The sequence below is a fragment of the Sebastes umbrosus genome, chromosome 14 (genome assembly GCF_015220745.1).
Source record: "Sebastes umbrosus isolate fSebUmb1 chromosome 14, fSebUmb1.pri, whole genome shotgun sequence".
Taxonomy (NCBI): Eukaryota; Metazoa; Chordata; class Actinopteri; order Perciformes; family Sebastidae; genus Sebastes; species Sebastes umbrosus.
In genome coordinates this window covers 12110572-12129453 of record NC_051282.1, presented here as the reverse complement: position 1 = coordinate 12129453, position 18882 = coordinate 12110572, and the positions used below count along the sequence as shown (strand labels likewise).

The following is an 18882-nucleotide window of genomic DNA, read 5'->3' as shown; positions in this document are numbered from 1 at the left end:
CCTACAATACTGTAGACAAGCACATTTTATACTCCTACAGCATTTGTTGCTTTGATGTTTGTATCTCAGCTCCAAGTGGTGGAAGTGCTACTGTTATGTTTGTGTGTATGTTTTTTTTTCTGCATTCCCATATATATGGAGTGTGTGTGTGTTGTTGGCAGAAAGTAAAGGGGGTCATTTGGAGTTCAGTGTCTTTAAGACATGTTAAGGCCCTGACACACCACGCTGTTAGGCGGTCATTGGTGTCTGTAGCCAGTAATCACACACAGTTTTTGCAACGTGTGTGTTTGGCACGTTGGCGCGAGTCTTCCCTTACAGACGGCAGTTCAGCTGATTGAGCATGTTGAATTCGTGGAGGCAGACGGTGAAAGCAAGATGACTGACTAGCTGTTTAAAGGGCGGGTCCGTTTTTTTAGGATTTTACATCGTTCTGTAGCTTCCCAGTGGTGTTCCTTATGTTTTCAAATCCGAGTATTCAAATTTTGGTCGAAGAACGTATGTTTTAGCACCAAAGATTAGTATTTTCCCAAGCCCTTTTAAAAGCCTTTCTGCATGATGACGTTCTACATATATCCTTATCCATAGTCAGTTATTATCTACAGTAACTTAGATGGCGGTCGGCACGCTCCCAGTGTGGAGAAGCAGACAGGAGAACCGGCACGGAAGCTAAGCAATGTACTGCTGTGTGGACGCCACGTTAGACCAGATTCAAAAGTCGCACAATAACACAAACTAACCGATTGAGGCAGCGGTAGACCAGCAACTCCTGTCTTCTGCGAGGCAAAATTACTGTTTTTGTCAAAGGAGTCTTGTGGCTTTGTAGACCGCAATAAAACTTGTTAAGTTCCCCGTCGGAAAGGGCCGTCTGACGGCAAGGTAAAACGGTGAAAATATTCTAAATATAGTGTACACTTAATCTGATATTGAAATGTTTTTCTGCTGCTCTGGTCCACAGCCGCTTTACCTCGCCGTCAGACGGCCCTTTCCGACGGGGGGAACCAAAGCCATTATATCGCTCTCGTTAAAGCCACCAGACTACATTCACAAAACTAGTCATTTCACCTTGCAGAACGCAGGAGTATACATACAACCCCACTTCAGTTATACACTTCACACACTTCACCCACTTCACACACTTCACACTACCCTCTCAGTTATTTCCAAATTTAGCACAGCTAACTTTGACTCAGCCAGTGTTAGCGTTCACACTATTCATAACCTTATTGATCAGCCTACTTTGCTTACCTATGTCACTGCTTTTTTTGCTAACGGCTGAGTGTGTGTTTCCATTTAAAAAACCTGAAAAATAACGCAGATGGCCCTGGCTTTTTCTCCAACACCATCATTGACATTTGTGATCCAGAGTGAAATATTTTGACAAGTTTTGAATGGATTGCCAGGAAATTTGCTACAGACATCCATGACTCCCAGACAATGAATCCTACTGACTTTGGTGATCCCCTGACTTTTCATCTAGGTCAAAGTTTTAATTTGGCACTTTGGTTTATGACCAAACACCTGCCAAACCAATCCTATCAGCCTCAGCTGTACTTTGTGTTCAGTGCTAATTTGCAAATGTTAACAGGCCAACATGTTAAACTCAGATTAAGATCATTAGACCAGCTAAACATCAGCATACTAGCATTGTCATCGTGGGCATGCCAGCATTATCACTGTGGACATGTTAGCATGCTGACGTTAACATTTAGCTCGCAGCATCATTGTGCATAAGCACAGACTCACAGAGCCTCTATCATGGCTGTAGACTCTTAGTCTTGTTATCCTCCATAAGCAGTAGACCACGAGCAACAACAATGCCAGTGCAAACGTGAGCAGAGAACTGCATGTCGGCAGTCAGCTGGCCTCAAGGCCACGCAGTGTTGAATCAGACTGCCTTTGTAGGCGCTAGTTCTTAAAGGTCGGTTTGGTGTGTCAACATACAGCCCGGAGGCTTAGACCCTTTTGTGTGAGTCTTGGCTCAGACAGTGTCACATTGACTAACATAAACACACTCACCCCATGTGGCTTTTCCCATCTCTCTGTTTATCACTCCAATATCTATAAGTCCACTGTGTTACACATGCACGTATAGACACACACACCTAACCCTCACCGCTTCTGATTGCAACCTACTTATGTTTTTGGTCCAAGGCCACTCCCTGATCCAGTAATGCCGGTCTTGTGCCGGGTTAACAGCTGGGGGAGGCGAGTGACAGCTGGCATTCTGCAGGCTCACTGGAGCAAATAGACCCAGGTCACTCACACTACACAGGGGCCAATAGGACAGCTGTCTTGGGCTGGGTTAGTGGGAAATTATGAATTTAAGGGAAGAGGAGGAAGAGAGGGAGGCAACAAAAAAATATTTAGGAAAAAGTATAATATGCATAGAGTTTGTCGGTGTGCTGCTTTCATCTGGCAGAAAACTTCAGTGAGGCTGCATTTAAGGATTGCATGCCTACCAGCGTGCCAAAAATGTTTCCCTTTTTTTCAATCATGCAGATGAGTTGTGATCTTGTCTCGTGTAATTCTTCTGAATAAAACTGAGTCATTCTTCCGCACAAGTCTGACTGGATGGGAAGGGTGAGATTAATGCTAGCCCTGCTTTACTTCAATACGCTCAAAGATTCAAACAAGTGACAGCCTGGTTGTGTGACACGTGTATCACATCCTTTTCTGTTGCTTTTCAGGCTTCATTGGCCATAAATTGGGTTGAGATTATCAAATGTGCTTTGACTGCTTTTTGCAACATCGTTCAGATCGAGAGTGCATGACTCAGTGCTGTTGCTTAGTTTTCCTCTGAAATTTGTACTTTTCTAGACGTTGCTGCAATGCAAACAAGATTTCACATAATGCATAGTATAAGGAAGGATATTGTGCACTACTTTTCGTCATTGTTTATTGTCCCCTTTTTATTCTTTTTTTAATGTGTGAAATTATAAGAAGTTTTATTAGAAATAGTTTTAAAATGGCTTAAAATAATCCATATATAGAGTGACATTTTGAAACCGCTACTGGGGGAATTAATATAATATTTCAAGTTATGAATGGAACAACACTCATGGGCACTTTTTTGCAGACAAATCAGCTGCTGCAGCGTGAAGGTTAATTCCGTTCAGCACGACCCATCTCTCATAAGCACAGTCACACATAGACAAAAGTGCCACTCGCATATTGACTCCGACACACGCCGGTGCACCACCGGTCCAAAACATCTGCACTGTGGCCGCACTTTGTCAGACATGAACGCCCTCACAGCTGTCTGCGTCACCGAGGCGTTCTGCTAAATGAGTCCCCGTAGCCAACAGGTCACATACGGACACATTATCGGTCCTTTTTAATTAGACGCTATCTTTCCAAGCGTTTTAAATTATATTTGTTAGATTATATTTGCCTGCTGCTCCCCCTGCTGTTAGTTTTGTGGTTTCCTAATATTTACCAAGCCGTTCTCTTACATGCACCTTCTGAAGTCACAGGAAATTAAAAGGAAATGTGTCAAAGCTAAATTTAGGAGGTTGATTGCTGCCCATTGTTGACTTTTGTATGTGGCACTAACCTGAACGACTCTTCTTCTCTCTTTCTTTTGTTTCTTTGTCAACACCAGGTATTAAATGAAGAGTGTGATCAGAACTGGTACAAGGCAGAGCTAAATGGAAAAGATGGCTTCATTCCCAAGAATTACATAGAGATGAAAGCACATCCGTAAGTATTATGCATGACAGCTTCTCTAACGACAGTTTTTAGTTATGTATCTGTGTCTTATGGGCTGTCCCCAATACCTTTTTTTGTGCTTTGAAGCTTCGTTGCACGGCGTGGCGCAGCAGGCTTCTTCTGTCTGTCTTCCCCATTTCAGTGCCGCTGACGCACTACTGTACACACACTCACCTCTACACATTACAAACAGCGATATCACTCTGAGAAAAATTAATAATAATTCATGTTGAATATGAATAATGAATAATGTTGTGGGATTATTCCTTATTTCATGGGCTATTTTGGAATTTATACTTTATTATTACACACATACAGTATATAGAAAACATAAAAACGAAGCATTCAAATACTGATTTGGAGGTTGATTACCATGGCAACGGTCGAAGCTTCGAAGCATTTGGGTCAGCACTAAAAAATATATTGACGTGCAAAATAATCGCACGAAGAAAAACGTTGTGTAAAGGCCTTTTAAAGTGAAAGTGTGCTATATATCTACTGAACATGTCGTACAATATATGACATTCTGCTTCTCGTTTTTATCTTTTCTCTCTCTGCTTGCACTGATTAGTTTGGACACGTTAAGTGTCGGTTGAGTATGCCTGAACTACAACTGTCCTGTTCACTCTTATGAGAATTGATTGTATGTGATGCCTTGGTCAAGTGTGGGTGTGAAACCACTTCAGAGAACGCCTGGCAGGATCCTTAGAGGACATCACCTCTGGACGTGCGCTCAGTGCCAGATTAGCTCTCTCTTTATTAATGTGCTCGAGGCCTCTTGCGCTTAATTGAATATTGACCTTATTGCATCACTGCTGGGGTGCGATCAGATGTACCTTTTTTTTTTTGGCAGTGGGGGATGCCATTGTGTTGCATTTCTTTTTTTTTTTTTTGCTTTTTTACTGTTCTTGTGTGTTTTTTATGGTCTTTATTATTGTTATGGGGAATTAATATTTTACTGCACCTCACATATCTGTAAAACAGAACCTCATAATCATTATAATGAAGGCTCTCAGTGGTGTTGCAGCGTTTACACAAAGTTTTCATTCATTCATTTGAGTTCAGTGTTTTCGGCAAAATGATATTAGGGCTGTCCTCGACCAAAGAAATTCTTTGTCGACAAGCACTCATGCGATTTTGTCGACTTATCAATTAGTTGATTTAATCAACAGATCTTGGAAACTGAGTTTCTGCACAAAGAATAACACAGAAGCACCACTTAAATTCATGTGTTTACCACAAATGCGCTCCTAGGTTTCTTGGAAATAAGTCATTCAGAGTGAAAAAGCATAACAAAATTACTAATCGATAAAGAAATCTTAGGCTAAGATTGAGACTAAGACCAAAATGGCCATTAGTCAACTGAGGGAAATGTAGCACGTACTATAACATTTTGCATGGCATCTAATTATGAATTATTTGGATTGGTTGGCTGAAACAAAATGGTAAAATAATCATCTCACTATTAAACTTTCTTAATAATATAATATGGAATAAATTCATGTCATGTTTTCATTCAGCCTGTATTAATTGTCCAAACATGTCAATCGATGGATGGATTTGATTTGATTAGCAGAGCGTGTGACATGAGCCGATGTTGGAATATTTATACGTTGGCATTTCCCAGCCAACATTGTCATCAGACTCTTTGTGCCAGCAGTTATCACTGTCTGTTGCTCTCACGAGGGTAAAGTTCACCCCTCAAATTGATCATTACTTTATTATTATTTTCTCATCAGGGGTTTAGGGCTAATTTTACTGCCTGCCACTTAGGGGTGTAACGATACGTTTTTACAACAATACGATTTCCATGGTTGTGATACGTTTCAAGGACGATATTTGGCTCATCTAGAGCGATACAATACAATGATTTGAAATCGATACAGTAACTTTTTTTGCCAAAAAATTTAATCGGTGTGACTGTGAAATAAACATCTGATACTGGACAGTGCAGGTCAGGATTCCTAAAAGTTTTTCTTGTAAGGAAATCAGGGATAAATTAATTATGGATACAAACAAGTAAACAACGATTAATGGCAAATACATACAGCTTTTATTTGAAAATAATAAAAAGTGCAACTTCAAAACCTGTTGATTCAGCTCTCAAGATACAAGGCAGTGCAATATTTTAACAAAAACTATAATAAACCAACTTCAATTCAAGTTAAATGAATGAAATGAAGACATTTTTTACTTTACTCCCTTGATAATTTGCCTCGCTGACCGTCTGCTTTCCGGCTGGATACGTGAGGATTCTTCTTCTTCTTCAATACAGCATGATGTTCATTTAGTAAATCACGGTCCCATTTAGAGTCAAATAGACCGTAAAGCAGGGTATGCTTTAGGGCGTGGCTACCTTGTGATTGACAGGTCGCTACCAAGGCATTTAACCCTTTAACCCTTTCACAGTGTGTTTTCAGTTAATGACAATTAATTATAACTTTTGGTCGCCTAAAAATGTCTTATTCAGCATTCGGTTGTACTTAACTTCACCCACACGTGCCGCTTCTGGTTGCAAAAAAACAACATGGCGACAGTCAAAAACCAACATGGCGAACTCGAGGCTTCAAAAGGGCATTCCATAAACCAATGGGTGATGTCACTGTGACTACATCCACCATGTCTCGTGTCCTACAGCCCTCTGCTTTAATAACAAAAAAAAACGTTTTCTTGCTTTCTTGAGTGTATGTTAACGTAGAAGCAGAGTTTCAAAACATTGAGTAGAGGCATTATGGGTGGGGGGGGTTTAATGGAAAGTCAACACTTGCAGTATCTGCTTTCTAAAGTGCAGATAATTCTGTGCGGCTTTTATTGTGAAATAGTCAGCGGGCCAAATTTGCACTAAGGCCGGATCCCAGAAGAACCACAAATCACAGACTGCAGTGATTGTGAGAGGTCATCTAATGTCTCATGTTGCTCGCCTTAATGGGCTCCGTTTAAAATCGTTACCACATCCTAGGACGTCATCAAAAGTTTTTAATGAAATTTTCCCTTTAACCGGCCCGCCATTCCGGTATAATTTGAGCCAGACCTGTCTTGGTGCAGGAGAAGAATATACACTGTGATGCAGCAATCTGTGGGAATTAGATTTTAGTTAAATAGTTTTATCACCTTGTTTCTGGGTAGAATATAGCTTTACTGGAAATGTCTGATTGAGGAAATCTACCCGGTTCAGTAATGGACTAGAAACAGTGGCGACAGTGACGAAGTGGCTGGAGTTTGCCTTCGCCTCCCATTGTGGTGACGACTGAGTGCCACCCGAAAGCACCAGGCACCCACACAGCCCAACAGACATGCACACACAGCTGTGCTATACAGCGGGGGCACAATAGAGTGTTGCCCTGCTCCAAGTCAGAGTCCTCTCTGTTTGCAAACACATCTTTTTGCCCTGTCCAACAGTAATTATAAGTCTAAGGTTACATCCACACTAAAACATTTTAAAGCAGATCACTTTGGCTACGTTTAAGGCCTTGCGTCCGAGCTACTCCGGCGTTTTCGAGCCCCTCAAACGGAGACGTTTGAAACCGCTGCTGACCCCGTTTTAGTTTTAAAACTCTGAGGTTTCGTTTTAGTCTGGACGGCAAAAATGACCTTTTTAAAAATGATGACGCAGACACCCACATTCTTGATTAAGTCTTACCAGGCACGACTTGTCCTTCCCTGAATCGTCACACCCCTATCACATAACATTTTTCAGGAAGAAAACAAACATCAGCCTTAACGACCAGACGTTAATGTATGACTGTATTACTGCAGCAGCGTCACACTCAAGCTAACGTCAGCTAGCCACGCTAGTCACTGTCACCAGCATCACTTAGCCATTTACCACACTGACAGTGAATGTTCACGTATCGTATGAGCCTCAAATGTCAGTGTGAAAGCCTCGGTTAACCCGCTACACAACAACTTTTCGTCATATTCTCTCCTGTGACAGCGAGTTTCTTTCCCCCAAAAGGAAGCACAGCCTCGGCGATGATGCAACGCTGGTCTGGTCTATAGCCTGGAGCCATAAAGCCCCTCTATTAGATCTTTTTTTAGGACACAACGGGGAACAAATCGGAGATCAGCGTTTTTGGATTTATTGTTGGTGCGACCAACTACACAGCAACTCTTTGACATAGCGTTATTACTATTACTGGTTTGTTCAAAGTAGAAGTTTGGAGACATGTTTCAACTTCTTCTCTTTCCTCTGTTACCGTCTATGATGGATGCAGGGTTGCTCCCCCAGAAGGGGGCGTGGTCATGATAGCCTACTCCAGATGACGTATTGCCGGTCTGATGTATGGCTGCTTTCGAGCATTCCCCCTCACAGGGGTAGGTAGAGGTGTCGCTGATAATAAAGCCAGTCGTTCTCCTCCTCCTGCTTTTTCCTCGGTTCCATTGAATTGCTCTGCTATCGCTTTTATCAAGCACCGATACAAAGCGGATCAAGAGTCGGCCATTTCATTATTGATTTCCACCTACGTGTAAAGGAGCCAAGATGTCATCTTTTGGCCGACTGTACTTTTTAATTATTTACACAAGTAAAGAGCTTTCTCTGGCTTTGTCTCCATTTGTCTCCCCCTCTCTCTATCCATCTTAATCACTCTCACTTATTCCCTCTGTCAGGGTTTTCTCACATGTTCTATATAAGCAACACGTATGCCACTCAAATGTGACCGAAAGCTTTCTGACTTTAAATCTCAAATTGAATCTTATTCTTTTTTTTTTTTTTACTGCTTTTCGATTTAAGAACTTTGAAACACACATGTGCAAAAATGGAACAAAATGTTTATTTTTTTGTGTTGACTTTCCCACTATTATTAGATAATTAGATAATGACTAATCTACTTCCTGGAACACGGATGGACAGTGCACTTCCTGGTGTGTGAACATTCAGTATTGTTGCTCTTGTTGGTGGTAGAGGAGTCTTCTCTCTGTATGGTCCGAAGACCACTCAGAGTAAATGCCGAATTGTATGTAAATGTGTGTATAATTTGACTCATTGACTGTCGCCACTGGGCAGTAGTGATGCAAGGCTCAGGGTTTTTTATTACCCGCACCAATCTAACCGGATATTCGAGCCATTCCGCACCGCCCGACCCGCAAAAATATGCGTTAATCAACCACCTGAACCTGTCTTGACCCACAAACCGTCAACTATGTCCATTAAAGTAGCACAATAAATGTCAGGACTGATGTCTGAAACAAGGACAGAGATAAGTGGACTTGAGCGTCGCGGCTTTGTGTGTGTGTGTGTGTGTGTTGTGTTGTGTTGTGTTGTGTTGTGTTGTGTTGTGAGTGTGTAACTATCTCACAGAAATGCGTGAAATGACCACGACCTCTTGACAGCACATTACGTGGTGTTGGCATGGAATGTGTTAAAACAACGTGCCCTCACCATGACTTGTTTGTGTTTGAGAGAGAGAGACAGTGAGAGGGGAAGACAAGGTGGACTATTGCACACAACGTTTCTGTAAGTTATTAATAACTAGGCTTGTCAAAGTTAACGCAAATTAATTTTAACACCACTAATTTCTTTAACGCATTAACCTAACTTGCAAGTTTCAGGTTAAAGCCGGCTCAGTTTTAAAGCTAGAGAGATACTGGCATCATATGAAACTAGAAAAACCTAAGGAATCCATTGGTACCAACCAAAGGAGGATAAATGACGCTAAAAACTACATTTTGGAGAGGAACATTTTCAGAGGGGCCCTTGACCTCTGACCTCAAGATATGTGAATGTAAATGGGTTCTATAAAGCAGCATATTTGTCCACTCCCATGTCGATAAGAGTAATAAATACTTGACAAATCTCCCTTTTAAGATACATTTTGAACAGATCAAAAATGTGCGATTAATCACAGTTAACTATGAACAATCATGCGATTAATCCTGATTCAACATTTTAAACGATTGACAGCCCTATTTATAACTCATTTTTCGCAATATTGCGCAACCAAACCCCGCCTGATCACTACCGGGCAGCTTGGTGGATCAGCGGTTAGCACTCTGTCCACACTGTTGTGTTTTCAGGTCAAACCTGTCAACCAGCAGGAGGTGTGATGTTTGCATGTTCTCACCATATCCTCCACAGCTTCCTCCCTCAGTTCGCAGACTTGAAGTTCAGCTGAACTGAAACTTTGAATTGCTCATAGGTGTGAATGTGAGCGTTGGGGATAGACCGACAAAGTTGAAGGTGTACCTCTTGCTCAATGCATGACGGGCTCCCCCTTGTTACCCTTGGGACAATAAGCAGCACTACTCGGATATGTTGGGTATTATCGGGCAGTGTTGTGCCTTCATTATAATCTCAAAGAAAGAGTTTTTAGAGTTTTAATAGACTCCATGGATCCAGTCGATGCAGGAAGAAGGCTCTGGGTCAGTTTAGTTGATGCTTACTTATACCTATTTTCTGCCTCCTCCTCCTCCAGGTGGTTCTTCGGGAAGATTCCCCGGGCCAAAGCAGAGGAGATGCTAAACAAACAGAGGCACGACGGGGTCTTCCTCATCAGAGAGAGCGAGAGTGCACCAGGAGACTTCTCTCTCTCTGTGAAGTAAGTAGCGCCGCCCCACACCGTACGTACACAAAGAGCGGGATTCACACTCACACAGTCTTCTATAAATACAATTCAACATTATCCTTACATCAGCGTACAGTTTCCTCGCAAGTGATGGGGTTCACGTTTCCATACTTGGTATGTCTGAGTCATCAGCACAGCCTCTTCCTTATTCCTGTGAAGTCTCAGTGCTGCCCTCTGCTGACCAAAGTTCACCAGTTAGGGTTTTAGTATTGAGTGTTGGACAGTGGCCCTGTGAGTACTTACTGTTTTAGCTGACACATACAGAGCTCATTTCCTCTTATCTGTCTTCTCTCCGTACTGACCTTCCCAGAAGACACATCAGTTCACAGCAGGTCACATGTGGATTTGAAGCTGAGATTTGGATCTTAATTACTGTCTGGACCGCCCTGATTCCCATTTAGTCACACCAGTAACAGACTGACATTCAATAATAACGGTTTCATTTGATTAACACTTCCCAATCTGTCACAGATACGTGTTTCATGTCTTGAGTGTTCCACTAACTTTATTTAAATCTGTGCTGTGCCTTATATATATATATATGTATATATGATATATGAAACTGTACCTTTGCTGAAGCTCCCCTCCTCATAAGTGTCCTCTCTGTGCAGGTTTGGAAACGACGTCCAGCACTTCAAGGTTCTTCGCGACGGGGCCGGAAAGTATTTCCTATGGGTGGTGAAGTTCAACTCCCTCAACGAGCTGGTGGACTACCACCGCTCAACCTCGGTCTCTCGCAATCAACAAATCTTTCTGCGAGACATAGAGCAGGTCCCCCAGGTAAGAACTGACATCTCTAAGAGTGAGCACACTCCAGCATCTAGGCTTTACTCCTAAATCTAAAATCACAAAAACAATAACATGGTCTCTGAACGTTTTTTTTTTTTTTTTTTTTTTTTTACAGAATGATGTGGTTTATAAACTATTTAGAGGGGAACATTTATTGGATAAAATTGGATGTACCTTTCAAACTTACTAGAACAATACATGGCCCTCCCTCTAATGTAGAGCCCTGAATGCTGCAGAACCAGAAAGAGCATGTTGTTTGTTAGTTTAACCAGATGGGAACAAACTTTAGCAATGTAGTCTGCAGACATTTGAAAAGCTCTCTCTTTTACTACACAAGTGTAGCTGGTTACTATGATGTAACTGTTGGTGTAAATTAATAAAGCGTAACTACAGTCAGGGTGAAACCGAATGAGAACGCCACTCTAAAGGCCTTTGCACACCGTGTCCGTATTTTTCGTCCGGAATTGTCGCACGTTTGATAAATAAATAAATACAACCTGACATTGTGTGAATCACGTTTACACACAAAGTTTTCGGAAAGGGTTTGATTTCCGTCAAAAGGCAAAAGAGGGTTGTTTGACCACCGTCCGTGTAAACGTCATCACCCAAAATGGCACGATAAACATTCATTTTGTCTCCCAGCACAAAGTGCTTTACGATAAAGAAATATAAGAAAACAGAGATGCAGAATTTAAAGATGGATTGTGACAGGCAGGGTCTGAAATTAGCACCTGCCACCCTGGTAACTTTTTGGCAGTGGCAGATAAAATCTTCAGGCCACTTTGGCAGGCAGGGAAAACGCTAAGGACGTCCCGTCGTCCTGGGGGCCGAAAAAAATATGATTGGGGAGGATGAAAATAAATTTTTTGGACGAATTTGGGAGGAGAGTTGAGAGAAAAATACCCGTTACATTAGAACGAACGGCAACGAAAATGACTGCACGTTTTGTGTAGCGCAACGTTATTATTAAACCTCAGTGACAACATAAACATACACACGCATACACATTGTATGCGCCCGATCCGTCCCGCACGTACACACACACAACATAACGTATACCGCCGGCCTCTGATGTGAGGACAGCTGCAAACTTTCTAGTATTAACGTAACAAATTAGCTAACGTTAGACTGTTCAATGTTAACGCTTACGTTACTGTTAACGCTCGCTAATGAGTCGGCAGCCGACGTTTGCAGTTACAGTGAGTGAGCTGACGATAATGTTACGTTAACTATGAGGAGTCAAAACTCTGCCACGCCTCAAATCACGTCACTAATGTTAACCACTTATTTACCTACTTACTCCTCTCTTCGTCCCCTATGGGTGATAAGGCTGCAATGAATGAATGTTGTCCGTACCAACATGTTGCGTCTCTCCCCATGACAGCAGCATCTCCAGCAGCTCCTCCAACTTTGGGACGCAGCTAGCAGGGCCGGTTCTAACTTTTTGGGGGCCCTATGCAAAATCTTGTTTTTCGACCAAATGCTGTTTTTTTTTCACATAGAAAATGTGTGTGGATTATGACCTGATTATAAATATTATATTTAAATAATCATAATTTTTTGAATTGTGTGTTTTTATGCAAATAACCACTACAGATGACAATAACAAAGTACAGTGCAGTACAGAGCAGTACAGTTTAGGCTACAGTACCCCGGAAGCTACGGTGTAATTCGAACACTGTAATTTACCATGTATATGTTTTTCATGTAAAATATATCGAACATTGAATTACATCAGATCTAAAATGTTATTCCTTCATTTAGCGCAGAGATTTCAAAAGTGTTAGAGAAAGATTTCTGAGTGGCAGACAAAAAAAATACTTCCTCACAGGCAGTGAAAAAAGTTAATTTCAGATCCTGGTGACAGGTGATTGTAAAACTGGTTGGAATCTGGGATGGCTGCCAAACAAAGCAAGCCGATTGCTTGATTCTTGAGAACCGCTTATTGCTCGTTGATTCCAGGAAAGTGAAGAAGAGTTTGGTTGTAACGTTAGTATATTGAGTCATCATTTTTGAGGTAGGAAGTCATTATTTTGAGGGACTGAGTCATTATTTTTGAGAAACTAGGTTTTATAACCCCAGTGTCATACTCTGGAGTATTCACGGAGGAGAATATTGAGAATATGTGAAATGAGCATCGGGTTACATTCAACTAGAAATCAGTGTGAAAGTTTAGTATTTCAGTATTTTTATTTGTTTTTTTGGTGTCAGTAATCATATCACACCGTTGCTAACCTGTCTTACAACCTCTCTTTTCTTTCTTTTGATTGCACAGCACCCGACATATGTGCAGGCGCTCTTTGACTTTGACCCCCAGGAGGAAGGAGAGCTGGGTTTCCGACGCGGAGACTTCATCCAAGTCCTGGACAACTCCGACCCCAACTGGTGGAAAGGAGGCTGCCACAGCGCAACGGGCATGTTCCCCCGCAACTACGTCACGCCTGTCAATCGGAACATGTAAAACAGTCAGACCATGTAAACAACAACAACAACAACCACCACAACAGCAAACATCACCACCACCACCACAACCACCATCATCATTCTTGATCTCATCAGTCCCCCCCCTCCATCCAAACCCCCCCAACCACCCTCCCTCCACCCCTCTTTCGCCATCCCACGAGAACAGGAGCAGACAGGAAGAACGCAAACAACCGAAAGAGAGAGAGCTAAAGCAGGAGTAGTGCTGTCGTAGGCGTCGCTGTGTGGGTGGCAGCTGAGACAAACACCAACTTTTTACTCGCGCCGAGAACGTTCACCTCCCCAGTGAGAACGTTCAGCGCGAGTGAGCGCCTCGGCGAGGATTTGAACTGTCTTTGAGGGAAATCTAAATGCAGAGAAACTAAAGAGTAGAGCACCAACCCGTGAAGATAACCAAATGATTTCTACCGCTCCCACAGCTGCTTCCGTCTTCTCCTTAACTTCTTAACATTCTGCCTTTTCTTTTGTGTTGTTTTTTTTTTTTTTTTTTTTTTTTTTTTTGCCGCATGTTGTTTTTAATCACCTAAATGAAATGCCTACCGATAAATCCTAACTCTGTTTTTAAAAGAAAAAAAAAAAAGGATAAAAAAAAATATAAAAAAGGAAGAAATGGTTTTAAAAAATGTACAAAAAAGAAGTAAAAAGATGCAATCTACAGTACAGCAAGTTTCCATGTCTAAGATCATTGGCACGTGAGCATTGTACATCAGCCGTCGGCTGTATAAATAAATCAACTATAGAGAGAATCCATTTTTTAAGAATATATATTATATATTTGTATGTGTTTGTCTGTTTTACCTCTCATCACAAATTGTATTTTTTTCCATTTGTAAATTATGTTCAATCTTTTTGTTAGTCTGGATAAGACCTAGTAGCTCTAGGATGTGCTGAATTGTCAGTCTTTGTTTTCTGAATCGATCTGAGGGCTCTCGGATAATACAGCATGATATTTAAGGGGTCATAAATTCCATCTTGAGGAGGTTTCTCTGAGTTCCCTGAGAAGAGACCAACCCTGTCAGGAAGCTACCGTTGACCAGCAAGTAGAGCCATGAATGCTGCAAAGAGCTGTTGTATTACAAAGCCCTGTATAAAAAGGTCAGCCACCTTTTTCAAAAGCCAATGTATTTATTGCAGCCATTTGACTTGGGCAGTGAATGTAGCTGACTTGAGTCCACAGACATTAACATGAGGGAAGCAAGGTCGGAGAACTGAACTACACAAACCATGCAAGGGATTTAAAACAACAAAAAAAAGAAGAAGCTGAAACAAGTGATGTTGTCAATATTCATTGAAGAGAGAGTGGTGTATGAGGATATGTACAGGTAGTCCACATGCATATTCACAAACATTCATCACATGCATGCATACGCAGACGCTCTCCTCCTTGTTATACCTGCACGTAGCAAAGAGGCTGAGTTTGGATAATCACGTTGTGTAATCACCAGTGCAGATCCGCAGCTGGCACAGATTAACAGTTCAGAAAAACTGAGAGATTGTCTTTTATGCTAAAAGTTGAGAGATCAGCTTAAATGATGTATTTTTTCTTTTTTTTTCTTTTGTCCAATGTGGCGTGTGGTCAAGCACTTTTTTGTTAAACATTTTTTGATTTCTGGTCCAGTGTGTCTGTGTGTGTTTGTTTACTGTGTTTTGTGTTACTGCTTTCTGTTTTTCTTGTTCTCTCTGGATAGTGCCTTTCTCTCTGGTGTTTCAGTGTCTCCGACCTGCTACTTTGAGCCCCCCCCCCCTTCCCCATCCCCTTTATGGGGCCTGCCAGTCCTGCAGTGTGAAACAGTGTACATAATACAACCTGTCCCAGCCAACATGGCCCCCCCGCCCCCGTATCCTCCTCTCCTCCTACATCAACCCGCCTTCACCTTTATCCTCACCAACATGGAACTCTTCTTATTTAAGTGTCTCTCGCCTTGTCTTACCTAATGATACTGTTTTTTTGTTTTGGCTCTTTTTTTTATTTGCATTTGTTTTTTTGTTTTTTCAATTAATAAAATGCAATTATTAAAAAATGAGAATATATTTTTGTGGTCTATATTTTAGGCAAGACATACCTCATGGACCGGAGTATGGAAGCCCATTTCTGCCAATGTGACGAAAAAAACAACAACTAAACATCCTGTAAGTCATTATAACGAGAAACTTTCTCGAAATAATGACTTAGTATCTCAAAAGTCGTTATTTTGAGGTTTTTAGATACAAAGTCGTCATTTTGAGGTACCAAGTTGTTATTTTGAGATACAAAGTCATTATTTTGAGGTAGAAAGTCCTCATTTTGAGATACAAAGTCGTCATTTTGAGGTAGCAAGTCGTCATTTTAAGATACAAAGTCGTTAATTTGAGATACAAAGTCGTCATTTTGAGGTAGCAAGTTGTTATTTTGAGATACAAAGTCGTCATTTTGATGTAGCAAGTTGTTATTTTGAGATACAAAGTCATTATTTTGAGGAACCAAGTTGTTATTTTTAGGTACCAAGTCGTAATTTTGAGATAGGAAGTCATTATTTTGAGATACCAGGTTGTTATTTTGAGAAAGGTTCTTTGTGTGTCAATCTGTGCCATGTTTAGAACAAGTAATAGCTGCAATTTAAAGTGTTTTTCAACCTCAAGTCAAAGAAACAGTTTTGCAGCCACATTTTCCTTTATGTTCTACAAGTGGTAGTTACAGGATAATGGCAAATTGAATTTTCCTCCATTTCTGGCGAGGTATGTTGTGTCTATTTCTCGTTTCACTGTTGTGATACAACCATTGAAATTGAAAGTTTATGTGTGAAAATATAACGTAACAGTAGCGAGAATAGATGGGAATCATATTGTCTGCGAAGAGAAGTCCAATACACATCAATATGTATATGTAAAGTTTGCTAACATTAGCCCCATGAGATCCGAGTGAGCACAATGCTGTGTTTTATAGCTTATGAATTCAACTTTTCATTTATAAGAGAAAAAAAATTGTATTTTCTTCATTTAAAGGTTACATCGTCTAGCTATGATATTACTGTAAATAACGGTATTTTACTGTTGACCTTTTTCTAAAGTTTAAGATTAATTTATGCATCTCCCTACCGTGTAGGCAGCCTGCGGTTTCTTTAAATGTCCCTGCAGAATGATAATCAGCTTGCAGACTTGAAACTTGCTTGCGATGAGTAATACATCACAGTGAATATCTGGAAAGTTGAACGCACATATTGTTTTCTGTGTCTGTGGAGGATGACGGTTCTGTGGTTGTGGGGACGTCAGAAAACCATTCTTTAGCTCCGCTGTGATTATCAAACCTGAAAACACAAATGATTTTGATAGCTGTGCATAACACCCAAACAATGAAAAATACACTCAAGACAGTACAGCATGCTTATTTGACTTATAATAAAACATACTGTATATTAATAGCACATTTTCTTATCTGTTCAAAATGTACCTTAAAGGGAGATTTGTCAAGTATTTAATACTCTTATCAACATGGCAAATATGCTGCTTTATACAAATGTATGTATATATTTATTATTGGAAAATCAATTAACAATACAAAAAAAGACAGATATTGTCCAGAAACCTTCACAGGTACTGCATTTAGCATAAAAAATATGCTCAAATTATAACATGGCAAACTGCAGCCCAACAGGCAACAAAAGCTGTCAGTGTGTCAGTGTGCTGACTTGACTATGACTTGCCCCAAACTGCATGTGATTATCATAAAGTGGGCATGTCTGTAAAGGGGAGACTCGTGGGTACCCATAGAACCTATTTACATTCACATATCTTGAGGTCAGAGGTCAAGCGACCCCTTTGAAAATTGCCATGACAGTCTTTCCTCGCAAAAATTCAGCGCAAGTTTAGTTTGGAGCATTATTTAAACTCCTTCTCGACAAGCTAGTATGGGATTTGGGGTTTGGTACCAATAGGTAAGGTAATTCCTTAGGTTTTTCTAGTTTCGTTAAAGAAATTAGTGGCCTTAAAACGAATATGGTGTTTATTACAATTGCGTTAACTTTAATGTTAACACCCCTGATATAAATATACATACAGTACATATATATAAATCTGAAATTACACATGAAACCTGCCTACTACAGAATTAGTATCTTCACTCTACGATCAAAAGAGAATTCTTCCAGACACAGCAGCAGTGGCGGTGAGTCAGACAGTGGGTTTAGCTAAACGCCAACACAAAACATGAGGCCACATTTCATTATGAAACCCATCCAAAGTGTCTCTCCGCCTCTCGACGTGCAGATGATGTGCATGTGTCTGTTGATCTGAGGAAGCAGTGAAGAGGAAGCTGATGACTTCATTTCTTGAAGAGAAGCCCGGGGTGCTCTGCATGCAACACTCTGCAGCAGCAGCAGCAGCAGATGCAGCAGCAGCAGCAGCCCACTGAGATCTTTAACATCACGTTAGCCACGGTCTGGTGCACTGTCTGCTCCACATTTGGACTTTGAGCACTCAGTGTACCACTGTCGCTTTTCTCTTCAATCTGGCTCCTCTCCGCTTTCATTTTTGTCACCGACTGCCTTGAGCAGACGCTGTTACATCAGTGTTGCTGTCCTCTTTCTAGCCCCTCTCATCTGGAGTGTATTTTAGTAATGAAAGATATCAGGCTGCTCCAGTTCTTGTATTCATCTTCATGAGATTTACCAGTAATGTAACCCAGTGAGACGTTTGTGGCCTCCGTTGGTGACACTGGCAGTTATTCAAATTAAATTAACATAAGAGTTTTCTGATGTTCACTAAGTATATAAAACTATATAAAAGTCTCCTAATTGTGAGAAGCTTTTGTAAGGTGTAAGGCCAAGGCTCAGTCAGTCTCGGCCCCAGGGGGTTTCGACTAGGCTGTTTGCCATATGGTGCCGCTATAGTAGTCGCGCCAGCATTAAAAGCCCGCTGCTCTCCTCGTTTGGACATTTTAAGATGATTTTGAGGATTTGCAAGTGAGTAGGACATTTCATGGAGAGTTGAGAAGATTATTATCAGCGTGTGAACTAGTGACCTGTTTGTGCCGGTCTCTCAGCATCCTATGTATTTATAGTCACTGATAGTTTCAGTGTAGTCTAGACACACATGCATTGCCATGGTTGTTGGTAGGTAGAAAGTATTCAAGGTAAATACATGTCTGGATTTGGAAGGTGTAAGAAATAAACTAAGTTTGGGGAAATGCATTTGCAGGATGTAGGCATTAGAATATTCCCTGTATATCATGGGAGTATCATGGATGGATTACTGAATAGGCCTAGCGAGTACAGGCCCAGGGACCCTTGGACCGAAGCCTCTGTATGAAATGACTGTTGGAGAGGTGGAAAGTCAATCAAGCAACTACAAAGAGACACAAGATGAC

General features: G+C 41.1%; 1 protein-coding gene across 1 annotated transcript in view; it reads left to right on the top strand.

Moving 5' to 3' along the window:
• grb2b (growth factor receptor-bound protein 2b) overlaps nt 1–15338 on the top strand; it is a 42408-nt gene extending 27070 nt beyond the window's left edge. The window contains exons 3-6 of the mRNA XM_037792063.1: nt 3602–3699; nt 10122–10244; nt 10883–11051; nt 13336–15338. Of these exons, the coding sequence (XP_037647991.1) occupies nt 3602–3699; nt 10122–10244; nt 10883–11051; nt 13336–13521 (576 nt within the window). The 3' untranslated portion in view covers nt 13522–15338. The remainder of the gene's footprint in view (nt 1–3601; nt 3700–10121; nt 10245–10882; nt 11052–13335) is intronic.
• The last annotated feature ends 3544 nt before the right edge of the window (nt 15339–18882 follow it).